This window comes from Apus apus, chromosome 4 (assembly GCF_020740795.1).
Source record: "Apus apus isolate bApuApu2 chromosome 4, bApuApu2.pri.cur, whole genome shotgun sequence".
Lineage (NCBI taxonomy): Eukaryota > Metazoa > Chordata > Aves > Apodiformes > Apodidae > Apus > Apus apus.
Window position 1 is genome coordinate 88,426,506 of NC_067285.1, and position 27,053 is coordinate 88,453,558.

At 38.9% G+C, this 27,053-nt stretch overlaps 2 protein-coding genes across 5 annotated transcripts in view; both read left to right on the forward strand.

Moving 5' to 3' along the window:
- The window catches only part of TEC (tec protein tyrosine kinase), a 49,289-nt gene extending 46,690 nt beyond the window's left edge, over positions 1-2,599 (forward strand). For all 4 annotated transcript variants that reach the window (XM_051618533.1, XM_051618532.1, XM_051618534.1 and 1 more), the window contains one exon: positions 1,485-2,599. In XM_051618533.1, the coding sequence (XP_051474493.1) occupies positions 1,485-1,562 (78 nt within the window). In that variant the 3' untranslated portion in view covers positions 1,563-2,599. The remainder of the gene's footprint in view (positions 1-1,484) is intronic.
- A 637-nt stretch (positions 2,600-3,236) lies between these two features.
- On the forward strand, positions 3,237-26,740 carry LOC127384326 (tyrosine-protein kinase TXK-like). The gene is made up of 16 exons (XM_051618537.1): positions 3,237-3,423; positions 4,312-4,456; positions 11,223-11,277; positions 12,220-12,313; positions 13,129-13,334; positions 13,847-13,912; positions 14,629-14,683; positions 15,490-15,569; positions 16,933-17,060; positions 18,525-18,599; positions 19,562-19,733; positions 20,156-20,372; positions 21,366-21,430; positions 23,388-23,506; positions 23,954-24,111; positions 25,435-26,740. The coding sequence occupies exons 2-16, from the start codon at positions 4,441-4,443 to the stop codon at positions 25,501-25,503; spliced, it is 1,575 nt and encodes a 524-aa protein (XP_051474497.1). The 5' UTR covers positions 3,237-3,423; positions 4,312-4,440; the 3' UTR covers positions 25,504-26,740.
- Positions 26,741-27,053: the final 313 nt, after the last annotated feature.

Consider the following 27,053-nt stretch of genomic DNA (forward strand, 5'->3'; position numbering starts at 1 on the left):
AAAGGTTTATAAAGAAAGAAAAAAAAAATACAGTGTACTGCTAAGCCACCTAACCAAGAAAGATACTGTACAGTTTTCCCAGGGTCAAAGAGGCAGCAAACCCAAGTGTAATACTTTAGCAACTAAATTGGTATAAAACAGTTTTTGTAGTATTAAAGAAGAAAGCCTCTAAGAGGATCAGTGCATTTAATGAAATGTCTCTAATTTTGAAAGAGCAATCTAAGAAACCAAGAATGGAAAGAGCTACATTATTTTTAGTTAGTCTTTGCACAGGGGGTGCTAAGGCAACACTGCTCTATTCCAGTAATAAAGATGACATACTGTCTGACACTTGTCTTGGAGGAGAAGGTGCTGGAACAGAGAGAAATCAGTCATCAAACCACCTGGTGCAGATCTAAAACTTACAAAACAGCTGGTTAATGCAGAAAAAAATACATTGAAAACAACAGTGCCCTGGAGGGCTGCAGAATGACAAATTTCTCTGTAGTTCAAAAATGCTATTTGTACAAGCCAAGAATAAATTTTGTTTCTAGTTGGTAACCTGCTTGACATAGTCATTAAAATGGAGTAATAAATTACCTTAACAGTAAATTTTTAGTGCTCTTTGAATAGTAATATGTGTTTACAGGATGTATATGAACATCAATTAATTGAATAAATTATTGATTTCATCAGGGGTTATTATAAAAAAAATCTAAGCAGACATCATGTAGGAGAGAGAGAATCTTTGAGAATCACAAACAGGGCACAAGTAATGACAAGATACCATCAGTCTTTGTCATAAAATATGATTAAGTGTAGGTACCTCACTCATTTAAATAATTTATTAATGATTTGTAGAGAGAGGTGAATACTGAGGCTTCAAAATTCAGCTAGTGATACAAATCTAATGAGGCTGATAAATGGAGGAAATTAAAGTTATCCAAATATACCAAAGATGCTAAATTAACTGTGTCAGCACGGAGACTAACTCAGTGTATTGCTGTAATTAAACAAAACAAACAATGTTATGGCACATAAGGAACTGTATGGAAGATAAATGGAGTAGATTAAAGATGCTGTTATATGTCTATAATGCAGTCTCATTTCAGAGTTCAAAAAAATAACGTTGAAGTAAAAGTTGCTTCAAAGAATGACTCAAAATTCTCAGGAGCATGAACAACTTGCATAAAGAAAGATTGGAGCAATTACTGGGGGAGGTGGTAACAGGGAAGGAAAAGAAAGTGTAGCACTATGCAAAATAACAAATTACATGATGAGTCTAGTCCGGCAACACCTGTTTATGCATTTTCGGAGCCTTAAAAAAAAGGTGATGCTTACTGAGATGAAGCAACACATCCAAAATCCACTCAAGAAAATATTTTTTGCATGTCTATCTCTAATGAAACGGTAAATTCATTGCCACAGAATGGTATCAAGACCAATAATTTATAAAAATCAAGACAACTTTCTGATCACAGCTGTGTATGCTTTTTATTTTTTAGAAACCAGAGGGGCGCCCGACTTTTGAAGACTTGCTTCACACAATCATTGACATTGCAGAGGGTGAAGATGCTTTCTGAAGAAACAACAGCAGCACAAGTAGAGGAAAGAAGCCACTTTCCAGATATGAGGTGTCACCATTTCTTTTTAAAAGCATGATCCTGTAAGCTACTGGATACTGTGAAATGGTGTGGGTAACCTGGAACACCTGATCGACTCCAGCACAAGGAGAGATTTTTGTGATGGTGGGAAATGAGCACAGTCTCTTCAGCAATACTAGCAGTCTCCATATTTTCACTGTCAGTATTGCATAGCTGGCAGTTGAGCTCTTTATGGAGGAAGAGAGAATGTGGCCTAAGCCCAGGACCCTAATTTGCTTTTAGTGAGTTGGGTTCATGTACTTACAGTCCACAATTCTGAGTTTCTCTTTACACAGGCAGTAATACTTGTAGTGATTTGCGTGCTTGAAAATTGAAGTATCTCTTAATGGCAATTTACTGACATTGAAATGTTTCCAAAGATTCTCCAGAAACTCTCTTTTTCCAATTGATGGGTGTTACATGACACATCAAGAACAAAAAACATGCCTTGTTCATTTGCACATGGCAGGTTGTTTATAGCACGGTCTTCAGTTTAGTGTAACACTCAAAAAGCTTTGCTTCAGAGCTGAGCTATGATATGCCCCAAGCCATTCTAGGCTGTTTGGTCAATCAGAGACCTCCCACGGTGAGTCTTGATGTTACTCATGAAAAAATAAGTCCAAGATTCAGCACAACTGGCTTTCAGTGTACTATAGTACCTTGTTTTGGATTAATTATAAAATAATTTATATGCTGTATGTGTTGTAAATATATAAATTCCATGCATTTATTTATATAAAGTGTGTTTTCCTCTTTAAATTTTCAAGCACAAGTTTGTCCTACCTTCACTTACATACATAACTTGATACATGAGGTTGTAAATTAAAGAAAGCAAACTCCCAAGTGTGTTTAAGGAGGGCTTCTCTTTCTGTCTGTCATCTGTACATACAGTGATCTAACCATTCTGTTCTTAAAAGAAAATGTTGTAGTATATGTGCATGTAAATAAACTGGATGTTAAGTATTGTTTGGAACCAACTGATGTGTTGCCAATAATTTACTGTCAGTGCATCAGAAGCCAAACTCATTGTTCATGTGAATATGGTGTGATTATAGTCCATATCTATACATCTGTGTTTACACATTCTATACTATATATATAGTATGAATATATATTTAAATTAACTTGCCCATGGTGAAATGTTCAGTGCAGAAATGCCTGAATTCTCTTTAGAACTTACATGCCCTGTCTCCTGTGCTAGAGTAGAGGCCAGTGTCTCCACAGTCTTGCTGAAGCCTGTTTCAGTTAATCTTGACTTTGTAACGGTGCATATGAGCAGTATTTGCACTTCAATTTTGCTTTAGCCACCTCCTGATATTATACGTTTTTCTTTTGTTACTTATGCTCTTGTGCCATTTGTAATAGAAAATGGATTGCAGAAAACTTTTTTTAGTATTTTTTTGCAAGTAGGCAGAGAGGAGTATGGTAAGGTTTGTTTCCAATCAAATTATTAAAGGTGACTATAGTTAGCTTAATGCATTCCATCATTCTTGCATTTGAGTGTTTCTGTAATAAATTTTGGAGATCCCTGCATTGCTATACTTAAGCCTTCATGTTCAAAAAAGAAGTGCTTTTCTTTTCTCATGCTATTCCTTTGAAAAGTTACAGGCTTTCAGAAAAGATATAGATGGCTATTTCCTTTTTCTTAATGACAAAGCCTCAGAAGATTATTGCAGCTGCGCAAACCAACTTGTCAGTGTTGTCCAATCTACTACCCAATCAACACCAGCAGCACGTATTGTTAAAGGAGAAAACTAGGAGGTTCTACCTGTAGTAATAAAAGGATTGTGGAAGATCTAAGGTAAGTCCGGCTCATCTTTCCTTCCCTAACTGCTCCTTTGCACCGTAGTTTCTCAGCTGAGACACTGAAAATTCTGGCATTGCCGGTGCTTTCAACAATACATCATGAGTAGTTCTACAGTAATAGGTAATTTTTCCCTTAAAACACAAATTAAGCATAGGAAAATAAGGAGATTAATAGTTTTCAATGAACCTTAAACCTGTTTCTTTATAATAATAATAATATATTTATAATTAACTTCTATCATTAAACACACTCTAACTGTGCAGACTTTTGGTAGCAGTTTCCGCAGTGGGGTGGGTGCTTTGAATCCAGCCCCTTCACCTGCCTCTTCCCAGCACCTGGGGATAATTTCTACATACCTGCTAACAGATGAAATACTTACTTAGGATGTCAGGAACTGCGAGGAATCCAGTTTCTAGATTAATGCTTTTTTTTCATTAAATACAGCGTTAGATGGTTAATTTTGGAAAGGATCAGAACAGCTCTGGAGGCAGCTGTCTTGCCAATTCTCCTGATGTCTTCAAAAGCAGGATGAAATTCTATACTGTCCTTCTGAATTAACTCACTCATCTTTAAGCAACTTTTTATTATTACTGAGTTTTCTCAAATATTGGGGTCAAAAATTCATCTGAACAGAACTCTCAGAACTTCTCGCAGAGCTGTGAGAAAAAAAACTTCCCTCTTTCCCTCGTTCCCTCTTTCTCTCTCTCTTTCTTTCTGTCTTTTTAATATTTTTTTTCCTGTAAAATGTGCGTTTGATACTAGAAAGCAGGCACTGTTTTAATCTCATTTTTTCTTCTTCTTTTTTTTTTTTTTTTGAGACACATGAGATGAGTATATAGTCTGATTTGTTTTTTGTTTTGTTGTGTTTTTTTTTTTAAGTAGGCGGGGTCAAGCAGTAATTGTGGTTTACTATGTTTCATATCAGAGTGAAGAAGAGCTCGGCTAGGGCTGTTTTACTGGCACACCTGATGAAGTTTGCATTTCCATTTGAATCTAAGCAGACAACCAGACATGATTCTTTCTACTTGTAAGTAATCTGGGCAGTGTATTTTGCAGTTTTGTTTTGTGCAGCAGCAGTGTACTTAGCAAATGAAATATTTAAATATTGCCGTAACAATTCCATTTTCTGTTGGGCTGCTCAGGTGATCTTTGTTCAGACTGCTTGTCTGGACTTTCAGAATTAGTTCTCAAATATTAATCCACTGCATGATGGATTCAGCAAAGCAGCTACATTTAGGGAGATATTTCTACATACTGCCCTTAAGAGCATGTACAGCGTAGACATGAATAAGCTGTTTGGTAGAACTAGGTCTGCCTTTCCTCCAGAGAATTAACTTACTGGAAAGACAGAAAGCCTCTGCTTGCATATGTGAAAAGTTGAAAGCTTGTCTTTTAAAGCATTTTTAAAAGCAAATTATACCATGGCTTTCTACTAGATCATTGATTTTTCTAGTACTGTTGAAAACTGACAGACGTACCAGATCAGGAGGCATGCCAGGTGTTACAGTAAGGATCTGGGTTTGATGGGTGAAGCCGAGTTTGTGGTGTTGATCACATTTAACCTGCTGCTCCACTGCAAGAGCAGGAACTTAATGCAGAAAAAATGTTAGAAGAGTGCAAGTGTTAGTCATGGCCTACAGTGCTTTCAAAATCAGTAGTGCTTTGTGAAACAGTGTATCAGAAAAAGAAACTCAAGCCAAGAAAACTATGAAATAACAAAATGCTGAAATGCAAATTTAAAAAATTAATCTCTAACTTGTTACTTTTATTTTTTTATACTACTTCTCAAAGGGTGCAAATTAGAGTGTGTGATAAGTGAAGAAAGGAGGAAGATTGTACATACAAAAATGTGTAAATTGGCCACCTGTACAGACAGTGTTATCAACCCAAAGCATACTGCTGGGCATTTTGGGACTTGATCAGGCCAGTTATTGGCAGCAATAGACCATCTCAAAGGGCTTGTGTGTTTTCACTAAGCCTTCTCTGTTTTCTTGGCACTATCTTTCTGCTTCTCAAGCAAACAGCTGTTTCTCACAGATGACCAGTCTTTTTATTCTTCCTCTAGCATCTCATTCTGCTCTGTTGTCCACAGATAAATTTGTTTTCAGGCCTCTAAGTTGATTATCTAAATGTCAGCTGCAAATGTTTAGTCTAAATGTTTGTAAGGCTAGTTTCAACACCAGTGTCCTAGTATTTCCACTTCATCCACATGCTTCTCTTGCCATTTCTCATTTCAAAACTATGCATGCTGAAAGGTCTGATTTTGAGCCTTATAATTTTATAGACTGTCATGGCTCTGTGCTAGTGTTGGGATTCATATTTATTAACCTGTCACCGGGGAGACAATATGACACTGTTTTAAAAACAAATGCATTCCTTATTTCCAGAAAGAAGACAAGCAGTGAAATGGGCTATTGCCATTGTTTCTGTGTTAAATTACTTGTAGAACTGAATAAGCTTTGTCAAAGGTTGCAAGAAATTGGAGAACTTTAAAATTCTCCACCAAATTAAGAAGGAAGACTTGACAAATTCTATATTCAACAGCTCAAATACTCATCTTGTTTGATTTAAACCTAGGTTTTAAACTAGTGACTTGAGTTGCTTCATGATGACTTACCCTGAGGATCAAAGCCATATGTGTTTTGGTAGCTTATGTTTTGATAAAACTCAGGGAAATGTAAGCTTGAAAGGTCTAGTGGGGCTGTGGTTGCTGGAGAAACCTTCCTTCCTGTGGACTTAAAGGAGCCAAGATTTGACCACATTTTCTGGCGTTTTTGGGAAAATTTTTTGTTAGGTAGGAAAGAGAGAAGTGGGACCTGATAATAACGATGGGTCCATAAGTACTTTAGTGGAACAGATTTAAAAAATAATTTACTGTTAAAAAACTTGGAATAGTTTTTCCTATTAAGATTTTTTCTTTCTGTCTTTCCTGTGTCCTGTCCAAGCAGTCTTGTCATTCACAACATGATAAATTTTACTGGTGCCTCTGTTCTATTCAAAATATGGAATCCAAAATGTGATTTTCTTGCTGAAGCACAACTCTCACTAATCCTATCACTGACTAATTTTTAATTTTTAAACTCTACAATGTGGCTACTTAAGTTAGGGACCAGGGGGGTCAAGGCCTGCTAATAAGTTTGTGACTCTAACATCCTTTGATATATCCAGAGTGTTTTGCTTCAGAAAAGGTTCTAAGTCCAAAACTGAAGGAAATCGGGTAGTTCCATTGATTTCAGTGATTCGAGTTAGGGCACAGCAGAAATTAAAGTCAAGAAGAAATATTTAAATTTTAAGTAAATTCGAATAATCTGTTTTGAATTTCTTATTTGCATTTTAAAATATGGCAATTTTTTTACATTAAAATGCAGGGGTTAAAAAATTATCATTCTTTATTTGTCTGTCTGGTGGCTGTTGAACAGAAGCAAAGAGAAAGGAAGGAAGAGCCCAGGCGGCAGGAGGGTGTTTGTAGCTGTGAGAAGCTTCAGGCAGGAAACACAGGCTTCCTGTAGTGCTGCATGAGCTGTGCCGGGGCACCTGGAGGCAGCCAGCCCTGTAAACATCTGTCTCTGCTGCTGGCAGAAGATACGAGCCAATTTAATCAAATTATTCATTCAGTGTATCAAAGCTTTCACCATCTGCAGTGTTGGCCAAATCTTTCTGAAAGAGCATCACAGAGCAGCTTTGGGGCCTTTCTGTAGTGAGTTATGAACGCAAAAAATATGTTTTTAATCAAGGGGAGAAAAAGTGCTGTGCAAGAAGCTTGTTAGTGACTAGAGAGGATGTAAAATGTGTAGATCAATACATAGTTCTTTGCCTGAGATGCTGAAATTCCAATGCATCAGGTCAAAATTCCTGACTTAATTCAATTTAATGAAAGCAGGACTTTAGGCCTGAAATTTATGACACAGAACTGAAGGCCCTTCTCTGTCTGTGTTCCTTGATAAGGTTTCTCAGTGGAGCTGACAAATTTCCAAACAGAAATTAACAGTTTTTACTGCTATAATTTAGGCTTTTACTAATTTCTGCTGAGTTAATTCCACAAGTGCTCTAGGAGTAGTGCATGGACAAAAAAAAAAAAAATATCAGAAGTGAAGAGGTTGCCAAGAACAGATGTGTAAAGATAGGTTTGGTTTTGAAGAGTTGGAAATACTCTTCTTTAGGATGATAAAAATCTGCTTGATTGACAGGCCATTATTTCATACTTAAAACACTCAAATAAGGAGAAGGAGGAGAAGCAAACTTCGCAGAACTGTGTAGAGTTTGTGCTGCTCTTCAGGACCCAACAATTCAGTTCAACATGAGCTTATCTGTCCCCTGGCCTTAGTCTAATCTGAGCCTTCACTTTTTGCTTGCAGAATTTGGTCATATTATGTGATCTTTGATTGTTTAAACACTCTAGCCTTGGAAAAATGGCTCACCAAATGAAACGTGTCCCAGGACACGCTGTAATTAAAGCTTTAACCTTTACCTTTTATGTGGTTCTATGTACAGGACAAGAGACTAAATACTTAGTATCATATATGCTTGGGATGTTTTAAATAACATCACATACATTAATTTATTGCTAATTGCTTTTAACACAGAAAAGGGGGAGAGGACGGGACACGGAGGTGTCAAACACAAAAAGCATCCAATAAAAGAGCAAGTCTGGCATTCACTGAAGGTAGAAAGGATTCCTGAGCTTATGCTATAAGTTTATTCAAATTGCTGGGGTCATAAAGCAAAGCAAAACAGGATTTCATGTCCATAACATCGGTCTGAACCCCTCACTTTGGGCTAACAGCTAAGTCTTTAAATTCTTATAAGAGGATAATGCTTACATCACATTGAAACTCCATAGTGCTGCTTCTAAATATTTCTAGGGAGAGCAAGTTGTCAAATGAGGAATAATATATTTAATTAGACTAGATGGTTTAATCAGAAGAAGTAGAAAAGCTTTCAAATATCATATTTGGTTTTGCACATCACTGAATACTTTATAAACATTGTTTAAAATTCACGGTACTGGCTGAAGTAAAAGAAACCCAAATATTTTTTTCATCCTTGGTGTCCATGGTTTATGAAACACTGAAGTGATTAGAAAAATAAATGGGAACCTAACACAGTCTGTGTCAGGGGACAAACACAGTTCCTTTCCAATATATTTGGGAAGATTTGGTAAGTAGCATGTAATTTAAAACAACCTTCTTTTGTAATGAAATTGCCATAAAGTCCTCAGATGGCATTGCCTGCAAGCCTACACTGTCATGTGCTATGCTTCCAAGGCACTAATTAATACTGCTTTAGAGACATTTATTTCTTACACCATGAGACTACTTCACTCTTGAATTTATGGAATTTTTGGGGGAACCAAAAAGTGATGGTAATAAACCAGAAATACTTCCCATCCAGCTTTTAAAAAGTGATTTTCATTCCATGCTTGTTCTTACCTAGAAAATTAATAATCTCAGCCCTCTAATGAAACAATGCTAGAGACCATATTCAGGGAACCTTCAGCCACTGTAATTTTAAACAGTTTAATGTACACTGGGAAGTTATGCAGCACAGGAACTGTATTGCCCAGATCTTTTCAGACTGTTTTGTTTTGGTTCATTGCCTTTTTTTTTTTTTTTTTAAGAAATTGTCAGTGTCAGCTGGCTTGGGTGTTTGTAATCACTGCATTTTACATAGCTGTCAGTGGAAACTTTTATTAAAAAGTTGATAATGTCTTATGATTAATGTAGGCTCACCAGCTTCCTACACAATAGGTTCTTCACAGGATGCAACGGTCTAAGGGAAATTGCCCTGAGACTTTCAAGATAAGTACTCTAACCAAAACACTTATGAGATGGGTATCTTCCTCTTCCAGCTAAGAACTAGTTTTGGTCTTATCTTTCTGACATCTGACATTCTGCCTTCTTTTATTGGTGCAAGTTTTGCTAAATTAGGTGGCTTTATAGAGAAAATAATTGCATTTTCATTGTGCAGTAAGATTGCTTTATGTTCTGAATGCTAGGATGCACACTGTCAGCACACTTGGCTGAAACATTCCTAACAGGCATTGGCAAAAAGTCTTTCAGGACAACAGAGGGACATCCTATTTATTTCAGGCTGGATTGTCATTAGGATCAATGAGCCAAAAGAAAAATGAAGTGCAAGACGCTGGTGGGACTGGCCTCTTTTTGTACTTTTTGTACTATAACCTCTGTCACAAAGCAAAATCAGGACTTGTTAGGTCGGGACATGAAGTTTATTTACTGTCAGTGCAGCTGAATGTGACTGGAGCCTTGTCTACGTATGCCTGGCTCTCATGCTTCCTAAGAGAGCACACATGTCACCTGAGACCCTGGGCTGGTGCTGCTGCCCTCCCAGCTGCCCACCAGCTGCACTTGGTGCTGAGATGGTTCAGGGGCCCGTCCCAGCAGAGAGTGGTTCCCCACTGGTTTAGCATCCTGTCACTCCTTTGGAGATGAGATGAGCAGCAGTGCAGAGGGAAAGAGGACAGGACCATAGCTATCACAGCTTGGTTTTAAGTGCCACAGGAACACAAGCTGTGGAAAGTAGGTCTCAGCCTGAGTAGAAGTGGACCAGAGTGGATGTCAATCATTCATTTACCTCATTCAAATAATCTTAGTGCCTTCCGACCTATTTAATGCCATATCCGCTCTGCTACCCATAAAAGATTTACTAGATCATAGAATCTTAGGGGTTGGAAGGGACCTCAAAGATCATCTAGTCCGACCCCCCCTGCTAGAGCAGGGTCACCTAGAGCACATCACACAAGAACGCATCCAGGTGGGTTTTGAATGACTCCAGTGAAGGAGACTCCACAACCTCTCTGGGCAGCCTGTTCCAGTGCTCTGTCACTCTCACAGTAAAAAAATTTTTTCGCATATTCACCTTGAACCTCCTATGCTCCAATTTCCACCCATTACCCCTTGTCCTATCACTGGTCATCACTGAGAAAAGCCTAACTCCATCTCCCTGACACTCACCCTTTACGTATTTGTAAACATTAATGAGGTCACCCCTCAGTCTCCTTTTCTCCCAGCTAAAGAGACCCAGCTCCCTCAGCCTCTCCTCATAAGGGAGATGTTCTACTCCCTTAATCATCTTTGTAGCTCTGCGCTGGACTCTGGATGTAAATGTTGGATGGATGTAAATGTACAACATATGTGATGTATCCCATGTATTTTTCTCAAGATGATCAACCACTTGGAACAGGAGCGTAAAGCACATATTTGTTAGCATTTAAACCTGGACTAATACATACATTACAGTAGTGGCTGCAACAAGAGAATCAGTATTAATACAAAGAATTGCACATAGCATGTCTCCTTTAATAAACCTCACAATAAGAAAAAGCTTGTTGTGCAAGCAGGGTTTTTGTATTTGGCTTGAATGATCTAAAAATTATGTCATTGCTAAAGGGGGCAGTTCACCTCCTGTCCCCTTTATTGCACTGGTTAATGCTTGCATGGGGTGGTGTGATCAGTCAGACTGGTATCAATCTGGTTGACAAGGTCTGTTTGTTTTTTTTTTTCTGTCTGATTTAGTGAGCTGATTTAACGCATCACATGGCCTCATAATTGTAAAGACATTGTAAGGGAGAAAGTGGGAGCAAATAGCTGGGGTGGCAAGAAAGGTCTGCTGTCTTTGGTGGATGCAAATTCAGTCTTAATGATTTGCTGGATATCTCACAGCAAGACAGAGCTAAAAATGGAGCTAAGCATATCTGGTAGCTCTTAATTCTGTAAGTTTTGTAACCAAAGAAACAGGAACACTGCATATATGGGAAATGTTCTTCTTCACAGATCACACCATCCAGTCTGTTTTCTGCTGCTGCTGCTGCTGTGCAGTGCAAAAAAGGTATGTGAAATGCTTAAGCTTTTCATTAATTAGGATCATAGAATCATAGAATGGTTTGGGCTAGAAGGGACCTAGAAGATCGTCTAGTTCCAACCCTCCCCACAAGGGCAGGGACACCTCCCACTAGACCAGGTTGCACAAAGCCCAGTCCAACCTGGCCTTGAACACATCCAGGGAGGGGGCATTCACAACCTCCCTGGGCAACCTGTTCCAGTGCCTCACCACCCTAACAGTAAAGAATTTCTTCCTAATGTCTAACCTAAATCTCCCCTCTTACAGTTTAAAACCATTGCCCCTTGTCCTATCCCTACACACCCCAATAAAAAAACCCCTCCCCAGCTTTCCTGTAGCCTCTTCAGGTACTGGAAGGCTGCTACAAGGTCTCCCTGGAGTCTTCTCTTCTCTAAGCTGAACAACCCCAACTCTCAGCCTGTCTTCATAGGAGAGGTGCCTCAGCCCTCAGATCATCTTTGTGGCCCTTCTCTGGACTTGCTCCAAGAGCTCTTTATCCTTCTTGTGCTGAGGGCTCCAGGGCACATTGCTGGCTCATACCAACACCCCCAGGTCTTTCTCCTCAAGGCTGTTCTCTGCCCGACCTGAATTTGTGCTTGGGGTTACCCCAACCCAGGTGCCAGACCTTGCACTATGATTCACGCAGTTGGCATGGGCCCACCTCTCAAGCCTGTCAAGGTCCCTTTAGATGGCATCCCTTCCCTCCAGTATGTCAACCACACCACAGAGGATGATGAAAATATCTACACAAAAAGGATTTTAAAAATTCCTCAATTTTCAGTAGAACTGTTAATTGTAAAGAAATTTCAGGAAGCTCTACCTTGCATATCCCTAATATGAAGGAAGGCATATATAGCCACAAATGACTATTTTTATGTGACTTTTTATAGCTACATATTCACACAAATACTTAATGTTTTTCAAAATCAGAGCAATGAGAACAAAAATGAACCTGGATCCTGATTCTGACCTGTACTCAGCCTCACAATCAGATGTTTCCTATGCATCTACTTGGAAGTGCAGGGTAAGAAACATTTTGGTAGGTGAAAAGAGAATGGAGGTAATGTGCCATACAGTGGTTCAGTGCTAGAACAAGCAGAGGGGTAACTAACTCTTGAACATGTAAGATGCTTCATTGCATACAAATGTCAGAGTAGAGGCGTCTGAAGATTCATACAAGTGTAAATACAGGGTCACAGGGAGGTTTCCCAAGTTTTCTGTAATGAATGAGGTGGTTCCTTCTCCCATCTCTGGGTTTGGGTGATGGAGGTAGGAAGGGTGGGTCTGACGTGTTGGATAGATGCAAGCTTGCCTTGCTCAGCCAGCATGTGAGACATCCACTGCAGTTTTACTTGATCTAAGGTGAATAATCTGAGCTTTCAAAGCATAACCAAGAACAAAGCTAGAACCTCTCTTGATGTAAAAGAAAACGATTATTCTCCTGCTGATTTGCTGCGGTGCCGTCTGGGCTAATACTCCAGAAACATGACTGAATTTCCAGACATCATAACTCTACTGATTTCAGTGCTGCTCTGCTTTTAAACCAGCTGAGGAATTGTCCCAGCATTCATACCATGTAGAAGTCACCTTGCTTAGGTAGATGGCTTGTCTATTAGTCACTGCACTTTCCACTGTCATTTTGGCTTCTACACCAAACTACTCAAATCTAAGTCTTGCTGTTTTACAGGTGATTAAGTGATAAGTGCTTTATTTACAAGAAGAAGTAATGACCATGATGAGTTCAATTTAGTTACTGAGATGGTATAACAGCAGGGGAATTAAGCAAGTAATACTAATGAGAAGAGAATAATTATGCAAGATAACTTCTTTTTTCACTAGCGTAAGAGGCAAGTGCAGTTTAAGAACAAGCCATTACCTCCTCTACCTGCCAAGGCCTTGGAAGACTACACAAAAAAACCCAGAGTTATTGCACTCTATGACTTCTCTGCTAGAGGACCCTTGGATTTACCACTCAAGAAGTCAGAAGAATACATTATCCTTGAACAGGATGATCCTCACTGGTGGAAGGCAAGAGACCGACATGGGTAAGAGTGGACGTCTGTTCCAATCTCCCTATACAGAAAGAAAAATCTTAAAACAGTGCCTGGGAAAGTGGGCATTTTGTTTAGTCTTATGTCAGGGGAGAGAATATGGACCGTTCCCCACAACATGCAAGCACACATCTTATGCTTCATGTGAAAGCTTTGTGAAGGTCAGAAATTAAGAGGGTGGCTTTTGATTCAGAAGAAATATATTTTTATTCTAAATTTTCTTTTTATTTGCCTTGAAAATTTTTATTAGCATGTCGCTCTCATCACCCTATAAATACCAGATGTAGTTTTCATTTCAGTAGTTTTCATCTACAGTTGTGTGGCAGAAAGATGGTGCCTGGGATGAAAGGACTCAGACTTGTATTCAATTCCCACGTTGGGATTCAGTATCTAGCAGCATGACCAATGGTACAAGGAACCTTTGTAATTCAACAAAAGGAAGATGTTTACCTTAATCCTATCAATATTTTACACCATAGTATAACATTATTTCCAATATGTTTCAGGAATGAAGGTCTAATTCCCAGCAACTACATTACTGAGAACAATAAAAGTAATTTAGAAACATATGAGTAAGTACCCTTGAAAATAGTAACTGTGCTTTCTTTTCTAAAAATGGATTGCAGTAATACATTTTAAGTGCTAGGTCCTTCAGTGTTCATTACACATGAACGGGTGTTTATCAAAATCTCTCCTTTTTGTTACAAAATATTACTTTTAGAATGATTAACCGTTTTGATTTGGAACTACTAACTCAGAGTATAACATGAGATTACAAGCACTGAGCATTACAAAGAAGAACATTCATTTGCATAAATCATAATGTCAGAATCCAGATGTTTCCTATTTCTGTAGACTCACTACATAATGTTTCTATATTATTATTACTTCCTGTTGTGAACATGTAATTAATTGACTAGAAGCTAATGAATTACTTCAATGTAATTTACTGGAGAAAAGAGTAAAATTCTGCAAAATTCTAGAGAAGAGAGGCTTGACGCAGCATCCAGGGCTGTAAATTTCATCACAGTTTGCTGTAACTGTTTCCTGGGCTTTTTCTTTTTTTGAGCTCATATTTAATCACAGCGAATGGGGAAAAAAGTTGTCCCATTTACTATGGTCTAACAAAGTCATTCCAAATTAAGAGATGCTTATATACAACAGTACTTCTGTTCAGGTTTTTGGACTGCAAATAGTGCAACTATTAAGCTTGATTACTTTCGTAAAACAGAGCAAACATTAATATTTACTTCCTGAAATTAAAGGATGGGTTATCTCCTTGTTGCAGATGGTACTGCAAAAACATAAACAGAAGACAGGCAGAACTTCTCTTGCGCCAGAAGGTAACTCAGCTTATACAAAAAGCTAACAATATCTAAAAGATCCATCAGTAGAGGCATCAAGAGCGTTACCACAGTCAAATTCAAATCTGGTTGGTATGCAGTAAGAGAGAGTACTTTAAAATAAAAGGCTTTCTGGGGTAAGCATAGTGCAGGCGACTCAGACTGCACAGTTTTAAGTTGTAGCCCCAGCAAATTCTATATAGATTTTCCACACTAGATAAAATCAAATTACATGTGGTTTAATGTGCTTGTCTTTTGTATGAAGTGTTGAATACTGAAATCCATGTAGTAAGTACATTAGCAAGGTTAGCAAAGCTTAACAAAACCTCTGCATTTTACCTACGTATTGAGGTAAAAGTCCATACTTTGTTCTACCCCCTCTACCAGTTACCAAAGTGCCTAACTCAGTTAAGTCTCATTAGGTCTCTGCTCAAGGACTAACACAGGGTTTGAACAAGATAGACTAGAGAAGAACATCTCAGAACTGTTTTACAGTATTTTATTCTAATAAATGGTAAAATTTGATTTTCTAATAAATCAAAGCATTTTCACTACTTCACTCTGAAGACTAAAATTCATCTAAATTATTTAACTAAAAAAAAATTGCCTGGCATTTAGTATTTTCCCTTATTTAATTTTGCTCTGCTGTCTACCAGGCTATCAATTCCCATTCTCCACTGCTTTATCCCCCTCCCAAGTAGCCATAGGTATTCCATGGAATTTAGCAATCAGCTGAAAGTACTATCTGACAGGAGGATTACTCAAGATCAAAGGCAGAAAATAACTCTACCTGGATTTCTTTTCAGTCCAAAGAAGGCACATTTGTTGTCAGAGATTCAAGCCATCGGGGGCTTCTTACGCTGTCCATGTATTCACGGGCTAAAGGGTGAGTTGCTCAGAATGGTTAGGGTTTGAATCAAAAGGTGGTGGAAGAGCTTCACCCAGCCTCCTTGGGATAAGTGGGTAGGTTGGACATACAGTGCACAGGAGCAGGGAACCACTGGGGTGCTGTTTGTGCAGAGTTAATTAGCCTATGTGCAGGAAGGCTGACAGTGGGCAGTGGATCTGGGAATCAGGGTGCAAATGTCCTGCCAAGGCAAGATTAACTGCAGTCACTGAAATCCCCAAATAATCTGCTTTTAAACTGTGCACCTCACTCACATAATACAGGCAATATAACTATACATTTGCATCTACTTTCCTCTCTTTGTACATGAAATGCCATGGCTGCCACAGTCTTCAGCTGCTGCACCCAACAGCTTTCCTTCTCTGGAGGCTCTGCTGTGCCCAGACTTCTCCTGTTTATCTCCTAAAATAACCTTACCTCCTCACTGTGCAGTTTTACTTCTTCTGCCAGAGGACTGCCACAGGACTTGCTTTTTCCCCACATCAGTAGCGATCCCCTACAGTGCTGACTTAGCCTTTCTTAAGCTGCCTTATACCCTCCTTCCTCAGTCCTTACATACTCCTGTATCAGTCGTGTTTGCTTCCCTTCTCTTCCTCTTAGAGCAAGCCAGAGGTGAGAGGAGCAAGGCAAAGGCATCTTTGCTTCCACCACCCTCTTCCTCAATTCCTCCCCTCCTCAGAAAGGTGGGATGAGCCCTCCATGCAGGGAGAATCCTCCATGCTGGGCACAGGCTCACATTACAGCAGGACACCAACCGTCAGCAGCCACTTTCATCCTGAAATGCAAATTTCCTTTCTTCATTTTGAGTCTCACACAAAGCAGGGGTAGACAGGCAGCAAAATGTACAGAAAGCAGGAAAGAAAGACAGTGTGGAGAAATACAGAAAAGCAAATGTATCAAGTAAAAGCTCCAATAAGGAGCACTTGGAGAAGCAGAACAGCAAATTGAATCTCAAATTATATGTGAATATGTTTTTAACTTTTGGGGGGAAACTCAGGTAATGAAGAGCATTTTCATTTCAAAAGCTGAGATTCAAACAAGTGCTGACTTAGGAGAAACATCTGTGAAATGGTATTTCTTATGGATGCAACAATACTTATTGGGGTAAATACTTATGCAATAAAATAAAACACATTGTGCAGTATCTCCCAAAGTTGCGAGAGAGATCCATTCAAGTCCTTTTATCTTTCATGAAGCAGTATCATAGCTACAAACAACCATTTAAAATTGAGAATTGTACCCCAGGTTTTCAGATTTTGTGCTTTCTTTCAAAGTGAAATTTAATTAGATTTATAGCATGAATTATTTTTGCTGAACATTCTAATTATTTTTTTGATTTCAGAAACCACAGTGGAGATATTCGACATTATCAAATCAAGAAAAACCACCTGGGACAATATTACGTAGCAGAAAAATATCTCTTTTCATCTGTTCCTGAACTCATTGAGTATCATCAACACAATGCTGCAGGTAATGCATGCAAGCTGGTAAGGTTTGACAACTATAGGAGGTTCAAGGTGAATATCCGAAAAAATTTTTTTACTGTAAGAGTGACAGAGCACTGGAACAGGCTGCCCAGGGAGGTTGTGGAGTCTCCTTCACTGGAGACATTCAAAACCCACCTGGATGCGTTCCTATGTGATGTACTCTAGGTGACCCTGCTCTGGCAGGGGTGGTTGGACTAGATGATCTTTTGAGGTCCCTTCCAACCCCTATGATTCTATGATTCTATGATAACTGATGGTTTGAAGCTTTTCGGGATTTCAAGACAATGGCAATGACCCTTCCTCTAATACTTCCATTATAGAAAGAGACACAAGTTTTTCTGTTGCTAATGAATTAAAATATGCCATAATCCTTTCTGGCAAAGTCATAGCTGTAGAGTGAGTATAGCATGGGGGAAGTGAAATTATCAAACTCATCTACAGGTATTAACTGGATTTTACATAGCCAGAAGTCTAATGTGTTTGCCTGTTCTGTATTCTCCTGGTTCATATTTGACTGGATGGCACTTGTATGAAATATGACCATAATTCTTTCCTCATCTCCAACAAGGACTTGCATGCATGGAATTTATAGACAAGCAGGAGCTATGCTGTGTATCAGCAGGCAGCATTCTACTGATTTTGGCAAAAAAAAACAACACTCCACAAACAATCAAAGGCATATTTAGGGAGCACAAGGACTCTCTAACACTGGTTTGCAGCCTAGCAGAGTTAGCCACCTCTAATTGTTGTCTGACAGCAGTCTTTTATAATTTTTAGCATTAAAAAATGCCCTTCCCCTTGGTTCTGCCCATCATTTTAATGTAATATAAAGATTTTACTCTGAATGAGTGAAGATGGGAAAACATGTAGAGATTCCTTACACTAGTGAGTGAGCAAAATAGGAGGCTTTTGCTGAAGGGAAGAGGATTGTGGGGAACACATAAAGCAGGAAAGGACCTGAAACTAGCAGTTGGGAGAATGCATGAACACAGGTCTGTGGTGAGGTATGTACTCACTGATACACTGTTGGCTTATGAATTCAAAGAAAATTAACGACAGACAAAAAAAATATTTCTTGCAATGGGAAACAATCCTGAGGAATCATGCTGGAAGAGATCGCTCAGGTGGGTGATACAGTATTGTAGTACTCATTTTTTTAAGATCACTAACATCATACAATCAAGCATGAGTATCACTTTTGGTTGTATGAAAGTATTGGTACTTTTGTAGTCAGGGCTTTATTGAATAGTCTTCTTCCATTTCTTCTCACTGTAGAGTTTTATGCAAACAAGCTCTAAGCAAAAGTAACTTTGAGAAATAAGAAATGTACAATAGATTCCAAAGATTTCTGTTTGAGAAGAGGTATGATCTAGCTTACTTCTAAATGGAGCAATTCTAAATGGACCAAATTCTGGTCAACAGAATATTATTGCTTTGTCCCCTACAGGTCTTATTACTCGTCTCCGACATCCAGTTGGATCAGCTGGATGTTCTTCACCGGCAACAGCAGGATTTAGTTATGGTAAATTTTTTACCTTCTTTTGGTGGAGATTTAGGTTCCTGGCTAGGCAAGAATTTAAATTGCATCCACCCAGCTAATAACTACGTTATATCTGTGGAATTTCCCCATAATAAGATATGCATAAACAGCCACATATTCACCAGAAACAGACACTCATTTCCTCATAAGGCGTCAATACCAAACAAGACACATGACTTGAGTCCTTCTCATCAGCAACTGTTTTCTTTCTGTCAAAGCCACCAGAGCATTTCAGGGCTATCTGGACTTTCCCACAGAGGCCTAAGACTCAAAAATACACTTAATAGCTTTTCAAAGGCTATTTGATTTATTGAAATGCTCAGGAAATTGAAATGAATATTATTTATGGGGCAGCTCTTCCTTTTCAGTTCTGCAAGTTTTAAAAATAAGAATGAAATCTTATGCAGCATTAGAAAACAAGCTATAAATGCCAGTTTTGTGTATATAGATCAGGAAGTTCATATCATCTGGCTGATGATAGGAGCCTCCAAATTTGTGTATCTCTCCTGTGAACATTCTCATTAATCTTAAGGGTTAATATTTCTGAATGGCAGAACTATTGTGGTTATTACAGTAGAGGCAGCCAGTAACTATTTCTGTAGCAATACTATCCATCCAGAAGTGGTTCAGAGTTCAACATCACATATGATAGTGCCAAAAAGGTTCTCATATGTACTCAAAGCTAAACACGCGTTCTCTTCAAGCATCAGACATTCCTACACTAAGCAATTTAAACACTAAGCACATTCTACAAGCTGTAAAATAACATTCACATACAAACATATATGAGCATGTGGAATATTTAAAACTCATGCTATAGCTATATGATGAGCAGTTGTGATGTTTTACTGCATGCATTAACTGCAAGTACCAAGGCATGTTTCCTGGAGCACAGCTCAGGGAAGCTGACCTGACTGTTTTAATATATTGGATTGCTTTTACAGAGGAGTGGGAATTAAACCCATCTGAACTGATGTTTGTGAAAGAACTTGGGCGAGGGCAGTTTGGAGTTGTTCATTTGGGGAAATGGCAAAGAATCACCAAGGTTGCCATCAAAACAATCAGTGAAGGTGCAATGTCTGAAGATGATTTCATTGAGGAGGCCAAAGTAATGATGTAAGTACAAAAGCTATAATATCTGACAGTTGACATTGAGATGACAAAGAGATAAATATAACCAATTTTGTAAATTAGGGAAGTGTGCAGCCTGGGTCTTGGCACAGCCCAGAAGAAAAGAACCCTTGCAGGGTCATGTTCTCTGCCTGAAAGCCAGGCATAACCAAACCTTTCCTTTTCACATCATCCAAATCAAGCTTTGCATTTATATAACTGATGAACATTTATGAATTCAAAGAGTGCACTTTGTGGAGGCAATTGTAGGCAAAAATGCATTAGATTGTGGGACAGCTCTGATCCCAGTTGAATTGAATACAGTTTATCAAGTACTGAAAGTATTTTTTAAAACCGTCATGAGAATCAAAGGTCTAGTTACCTGCCAGGGGCAAATGCTAGCCTGTCTAAAATGTGATTTTAAACAGGAAACTCTCCCACCCAAAGCTGGTCCAGCTTTATGGTGTGTGCACACATCACAAGCCTCTCTGTGTTGTGACTGAATTCATGGAAAATGGCTGCCTGCTCAATTACCTTCGGCAAAGGCAAGGGAAACTCAGCAGAGACATGCTGCTGAGCATGTGCCAGGATGTGTGTGAAGGGATGGAATACCTGGAAAGAAACAGCTTTATTCACCGTGATTTAGTAAGTACAATAGTTTTTTGAAGTTACTGGGAAATATTGGCAGTATAGAACATGCCACTGCTTTTTATGGGACATTAGTGTGTCCCGTAAGACTTCAGACCTGCAGGATCTAAGAAACCAGCAATGTTTTTCTGCCTGTAAACCAAAACTTTTCAGCTGTTCTTTTGTCTGTGGACAGCTGGAAAAACTGCTTGATAATTGAGAGAAGTCAGAGAAAACTGGGATACTAGCATGGAGCAGGCTGGTGTTAGGACATCTCAATACAAGAATATCATGCAGTGGTCACAACACAGCTAAAATCACAGCAATAAAAAAAGGCAGCAACAGTGAGGTGTATTATTATTATTATTATTATTATTATTATTATTATTATTATTATTATTATTATTATTATTATTATTATATCTTTATCTAATTCTTTTCTGTTCCTTACTGCCTTTCCTTGTTGCTGGGATATCTGGGTGGCTTTTCTGCCCTACATCTCATACACAGGGAACCACAGGGAAGGAGCTTGTTTCATTAATCTGCTTTTTGTTCAATGCTCACATCTGGATGTGGAGAGGAAGTTTTCCTGCTCTCCTCCCTAGTTGCCTGAAGAAATGTGAAATCTTGAAAATTTCCAAGGAGTTCCTGATTTCTGTAATGAAAAAGTCACAAAACATTTTAAAAATTTCACGTTGAGTGTCCTACTGCTAGTGTTTGGGAAAATACTACACTCTGCAGCCTGAAGTTTCTGTCATCATGCAGGAATATGTAAAGATGCAACTGGCACTACAAGCATTTAAGCCAATAAATGCCATGGATATGTAACTAGGTGGCAGTGAAATATGTTCCCTGACCCAGAGCCAGAAATTCACTTATATTTTTGAGCATGACACTAATCTCCTTTTAGAATATAAACAGTATACAAGGTGAAAGAAAACAATCAGCGATTGCTTATTTCTTGATATGCTTTAGCACAGATTTCAGATCCGTTTCTCTCCTTTTCCCCAGGCTGCAAGAAACTGTCTAGTCAATGCTCAACACATTGTTAAAGTGTCCGACTTCGGCATGTCGAGGTACGAGGCTATTGATGCAGGTTTAGTGAGTACCTATTCTCAGTCACCTGCACCGTGACCTTGAGTTAACCTCATTGCTTCCTTCACTGATTTGGGGGAATTCCACTGTTATCAATTTTTGCATTCTGATGGAAATTATAACGTTGTTTAACTAGTGTACCATGAACTCAATGTCATGTCCTACTCTTGATATTGATGAGTGTAAGACAGTTTAACAAAGTGCCTAGTGAACTTCAGAAGTAGTTCATGCACAGAGAAACACCAGGTGCACACAGGGCTGCCAGAAGCTTGAAGAAACAAGTTTCATGACTTTTCAGAGCAGCAGGGAGGACAGAAAGTCCCTAGGGAAAGATTTGGGTGCTGGTGCTGACCTTTGGAGGTGGTGGAGGAGGAGGCGGGAAGGACTGGTGGGGCGGGCAGGAAGTGTGGGGTGCACTGCTCTGGCAGGGATGTGGTTTTTCTGCTTAATGGGAGGAGCAGCCAAACTTGGAGAAAGACAGCATAATGCACTCTGAGAAGCACAGGCCAGAGAAATGAGGCTCTGCCCTCACAGACTTCCCCCAGAGAACATGCTGTATTTTATAGCTGAGCTGACCAAACAACTGACTGCCACCCAAAGGGCTTGTTTCACTCCTTCCTTCTTTCCCCTTGCAAGCCCAGCACAAAGCTCCCCTGTGTTTTACTGGCTGGTTTTTCTGCTGGATTAGGAGGCTGAATTGGCTCACTTTGGAGACAGACAAGCTTGAAATGTGGTTCATGGCTCTGAGCAGGAGGCGGTGGTGACATTCGCTGTGTGGCTGCAAGTCGTTAGCTCAGCACGGCCATGCTGCTTGCCTTTCCCTTATGTTTTGCTTCCTGTTTCTAACCTGAGAATTACAACACCCCAGCAGTTCATAATTAAATATTTGGTTTTCAAAAGGCTTCCCTACAGCATGGCAGTGTGCACTGACTGCACTACTCCCCACATGGGTGAGGTCAGCATCAGGGGTCTGGACTTGCCCAGACACATCAGAAGACACAGTAAGAGACCAAAGGGCTATGAGGGTCCAGTCTGAGAACTGAACAGCACGCTGCTACCAAAAAGTGGTGACCAGTGGTGTGGCTCTAGAACAGGCACTCATTCTCCTGAGGAGACCATGGAGAGGTGATGGGATCACAATCTTACTATTCAGAGCTCACACTGAGTATTTTGTACTGTTATTTCATAATGTTCCTTATCCAACAACCGCCCATCTTTCTGTGCCTGCACCAAAAGAAGAAAGGGAGACAAAGAGATGATTTCTCCTAATGTGACCTCCTTTAAAAGGTGCTCTAAATGGAGCATTTGCATTATGCCTTCTGTGAGAACAAATGTTTTGTAGTGTACATCTGTCTTCTGCTCAGGAACTTTAATACTGGGAAAATTTGCACAGAGCTTGTATGTAGGTATGGCTCTGTCTAACAGCCTTTTAAAATATTGCCCTATAAACACCTGCATCCAGTATGTAATTTCATCATAACTGGGAGGTCAGTTCCTATAAACTTGGGCAAAGAATATCCATTTTCTAGTACATCTGCAAAAGCTGTTGCCTTGTATGTGATGAACATTTCTTTATGTGTTGCATCTGTAACAATGTGCCAGAAATTACATCTGTGAGGGTGAGCAGTGAGTGGATTCTACCTGTTATTTAGGAAGGGTAGCCTTCTACCAGCGATGTTTGGGTGCAAGTGGTGTATTAAAATGTATGTTCTGACATACTTCAAGTAATTCAAATAATTAATTTAAAAATAAATCTCTTTAAGTGCCTAGCTTCCAGTGTGGGTACCTGTGTGCGTATTATATGAAATTAGCGGTACCATTTGTTTCTAAATTAACACTGTATTTTTATGAAATTGTAAGCCATCTGGGGAAATGTTGCCAGAACTGTCTCCCATTTAACTATCATTAAAATATATGCTGTTACTTGTTATTCCTTAGGTATGTCATTGACAATGAATATATCAGCTCTTCAGGTGCCAAGTTTCCAGTCAAATGGTCATCTCCTGAAGTCTTTCATTTCAAAAAATATAGCAGCAAATCAGATGTCTGGTCATTTGGTGAGTTGATTAGGTTAATATGCAACATATCATGCTTCCCTAAAACTACTGATGTGATTTAAGAAAGTGTAACTTTTTACTGATACTACCTATCTTAAGCTGGAGTCCTTCCCATTTTCAAATCTTGCCTATACTGAATAAGGATATTTTTAAATAGAAAGGCTCTGTGCCTAAATATTAGATTTTGACTGAAGCGTGCAATCTTGGTATGTCTTCATTAGCCAAATCACTTCAGTTTCATGAACCACTGTCCTACTTGACTTAAAAAATGGCAGAATTGTATCAGTTGAAAATGTTTTTGGTAGTCTGTCTTCATCCAGCTCAGATTGCCCATGTTTTCATACAATACACAAGAAATAAAGAGTGGATTTTGTCCTTCTAAAGTTTTTAAATAGCTTATGCATTTGGGGTTTTTGTTTTGTCTTAACTATTTTGGTTCGCCTCTAGGTGTACTGATGTGGGAAGTTTTCACAGAAGGTAAAATGCCTTTTGGAAGTAAATCAAATTTTGAAGTTGTCCATGAGATCTCTCAGGGTAACCGACTTTATCGACCACATTTGGCATCACATACAGTGTACAAAGTCATGTACAGCTGCTGGCATGAGGTTTGTTGCCTTTTTTATTTTTTCCTGTGATATTACTTTATTATTAATTTGTAATATGGATCTAAAAGCAATCTTAAAAAATTGAGGCATTATATCCTCATTTCACATCTGTGGCATCTTTGGTGTCTTCCAGTATGCTTTTCACATGTCACACCTATCTTTACAAGCTTCTGTTTCTTTTGACTGTTGCATTTAATAAATATAAAGCAGATCAATCAGTACAATAGGTCTAGACCACCCCTGGTTTTGAAAATGCCACTACTGTCTTGCTTCTCAGCTGCGTCAAATGTAATACCTTTTTCACACCTCTGTATCACGTGTAGCTTTCCCTAGCTCTGCTATGAATGGTAACTGTAACACATTCATATACAAAGTGGGTATACCCACTCAATGTGGACGTTAAACCCCATTTTTCAGGTGTATATCAGTACCTCTGTATATCACTACAGCTCCTAGAGTGCACTTCCTTCACCCTCTTCTCTCTGATTTACTACTTGATGTTCTCTCTCCATTTCTCCACCATCTTTCTCTCTATATTGGTATCAAACTATTGATTTTGTCCATTTCTCCATCTGAGCCATTCCTTAAGGTCGCTCCTTCTCCGCTGAACAGGAAATGAATCTTAATTTTTAGATAAAAGAACTTTCAGAAGAGCTTTGTATGTAATACTTTCATGTAAATAGGCATGCACACACTGAGAGTAGCTGGGGAACCTTATTGCTACCATTGTCTCCTTTATCCTATCTCTCCTTTCTTCTCCATCTTTTTTTTAACTCTACATGAAATTTTTAGACCCTGAGTAAAAAAACTAAGGAGACTGAAATCTAAACTGCATCTAGCTTGCTTGCTTACTGCAAACATCCATTGGGGTGGCAGCCAACAGTATAGGGAAAAACTTCTCTCTTCTCCTGTCTGCCATCACCCAGGAGTTTGTTCCATGCTGAGCTGCAATACATCAAATGAAACAACAGTGAAGATCCTTTTCAGCAGCCCAGAAAATATTCTTGAGTATCATGGTTACTGAGAGGTAGCACTTTCCAGTGACCCATTGCAGGAATTGAAATAAATAAATATAGGAATTGAAATAAATAAAACAATTTTAGGAACACTTGAAAAAGTGGCTGTGCTCATGTTGCTGGTGTCATGAAGAACAGCTTATGGTTTGCCCCTCAAATGACAAACTAGATATTTTGTTCTGTATTAATAAAATAAAATGTTAATTTTTAAGTGGTAGCTCATACGTACCTATAACCATCTTCTGAAGTCTGGTACTGTAATTTATCAATCTCCTAATATAAATATATCCTATGCTTTTCTTTTCAGAAACCTGAAGGACGTCCTACTTTTGCAGAGTTAATAGAGACCCTCACAAATATAACAGAGATGGGATAACTGCAGATTTTACATGAATGTATTTACTGAAAGGTTGACATTAAGCATGTCAATAATGTAGCTGATATGGAAAACCTCAGCCTTTTTACAGCAGTCTCCACTTAAACTGCAGTACCAGCATCCTGCATACTGAAGCAGCTGTTCAGGCTTGGCCTAATTTTCACTAATTTGAGAAAGATACTTCAGGAGACTGGTTTGGGACTCTCAAGGCTTTGTTTTTATGATTAGGAATAAAAATCTGTCTGAAAAGAAGTAACCAAGCTTACTCACCTTATAGGCCTCCTGTTTATTCTTTTTGTCAGAGCTACACTAATTCCTGTAACAATATTATTATTTAGTACTTAATATGACTCATGCACTGGGAAGTACTTACTAGCAGCAGCAAAAATTATAGCAGAACTTCTGACAAAGCTCTAGCTAAGTCATGTTTAAATATAAGCCCTTTGGCTGCAAAAGCATCCAGCACTGAAGAAATGGAACAGCATTTCAGAAGGGGCAACAAGCTAAACAACCAGCCTCTAGAGCAGCATCTGCACTTGTGCCTGTACCCACTGCTGCTGATAAAGGTGGGCAAGGGTAGAAAAGTGAACAGACATCACTTAGCAGCTTAGCATCACAAATTTTGAATTTCCAGAAGATGATGTCATCTTTGGGTTGCACCCATTCCTGGCATTAATCACTTGCCTTTACTGCAATTATATTTTGATAGTTATCATACCTGCAGAAAGGAAGTTCTTAATCCTATTGTTTGAACTTTTGTGTGTGCCTCCAAACACACTTTTAAGGCATTTCTCCTTCAAGGGAAGCATAATATCCCTATCACTTCATGTCATCGCCTAGAAGAATTGCCCCCAGCTGGTATCAGTGTTTAGTTCTATAATCAGCTCATTTATGAGCATTCAGTTCCTGATCAGACCTATGCCTAAATACAGATCTATATCACACATTGAGCTCACCACAATATTACACCCAGGCCTCAGAAGTATAAGGCTTTTCACCAGATGATTGATACACTACAAATGTGAAAATTAAACTGTCTCTGCAATATATAAGTACATGGGGACTTTGAATCCTGTGTGAGGCATCTTTTTTAATAGCTCTTGTAAATCTGGTTTTGCCACATTTATTACTGCAAATTAATATGTAATCTACTACAGTACCATGCAATAAAAAGCTCTGGTAGGTTTATGTACTCAAATCACCCTGCTTATGGTTCACTGAGTTGTCCCATGGTGAATATGCATCCATCCTTGAAAGATGTTGGTCTTGGACACAGAGCTAATAATGCTTGCCTACCAAGCCTTCAACTTCTCATGATAATCTTTCTGTAGGCTGCTTTGGGAAAATTACAAGTAGACTGTTAGTAACATGCTGACGCAGATAACTTTGACAGCAGCTATCATCAGGCTGACAGTACATAAGGGTATTCTAGCGTTTTTTCATTTCAGAATCTGTGAAACCAGTGCTTAATTGGCAACAAGAAAGGTTTACAGGACAAAGGTCAGGTACCTACTGAGGATTTGTTTACTGAAACAGCTACACCCATAAGG

Excerpts from the sequence above, each read along its gene's own strand:
- LOC127384326 (XM_051618537.1), top strand. Across the intron at positions 12,314-13,128 it reads CATCTACTTGGAAGTGCAGG|CGTAAGAGGCAAGTGCAGTT; the intron begins GTAAGAAACATT and ends TTTTTTCACTAG. Across the intron at positions 23,507-23,953 it reads ATCAGATGTCTGGTCATTTG|GTGTACTGATGTGGGAAGTT; the intron begins GTGAGTTGATTA and ends GTTCGCCTCTAG.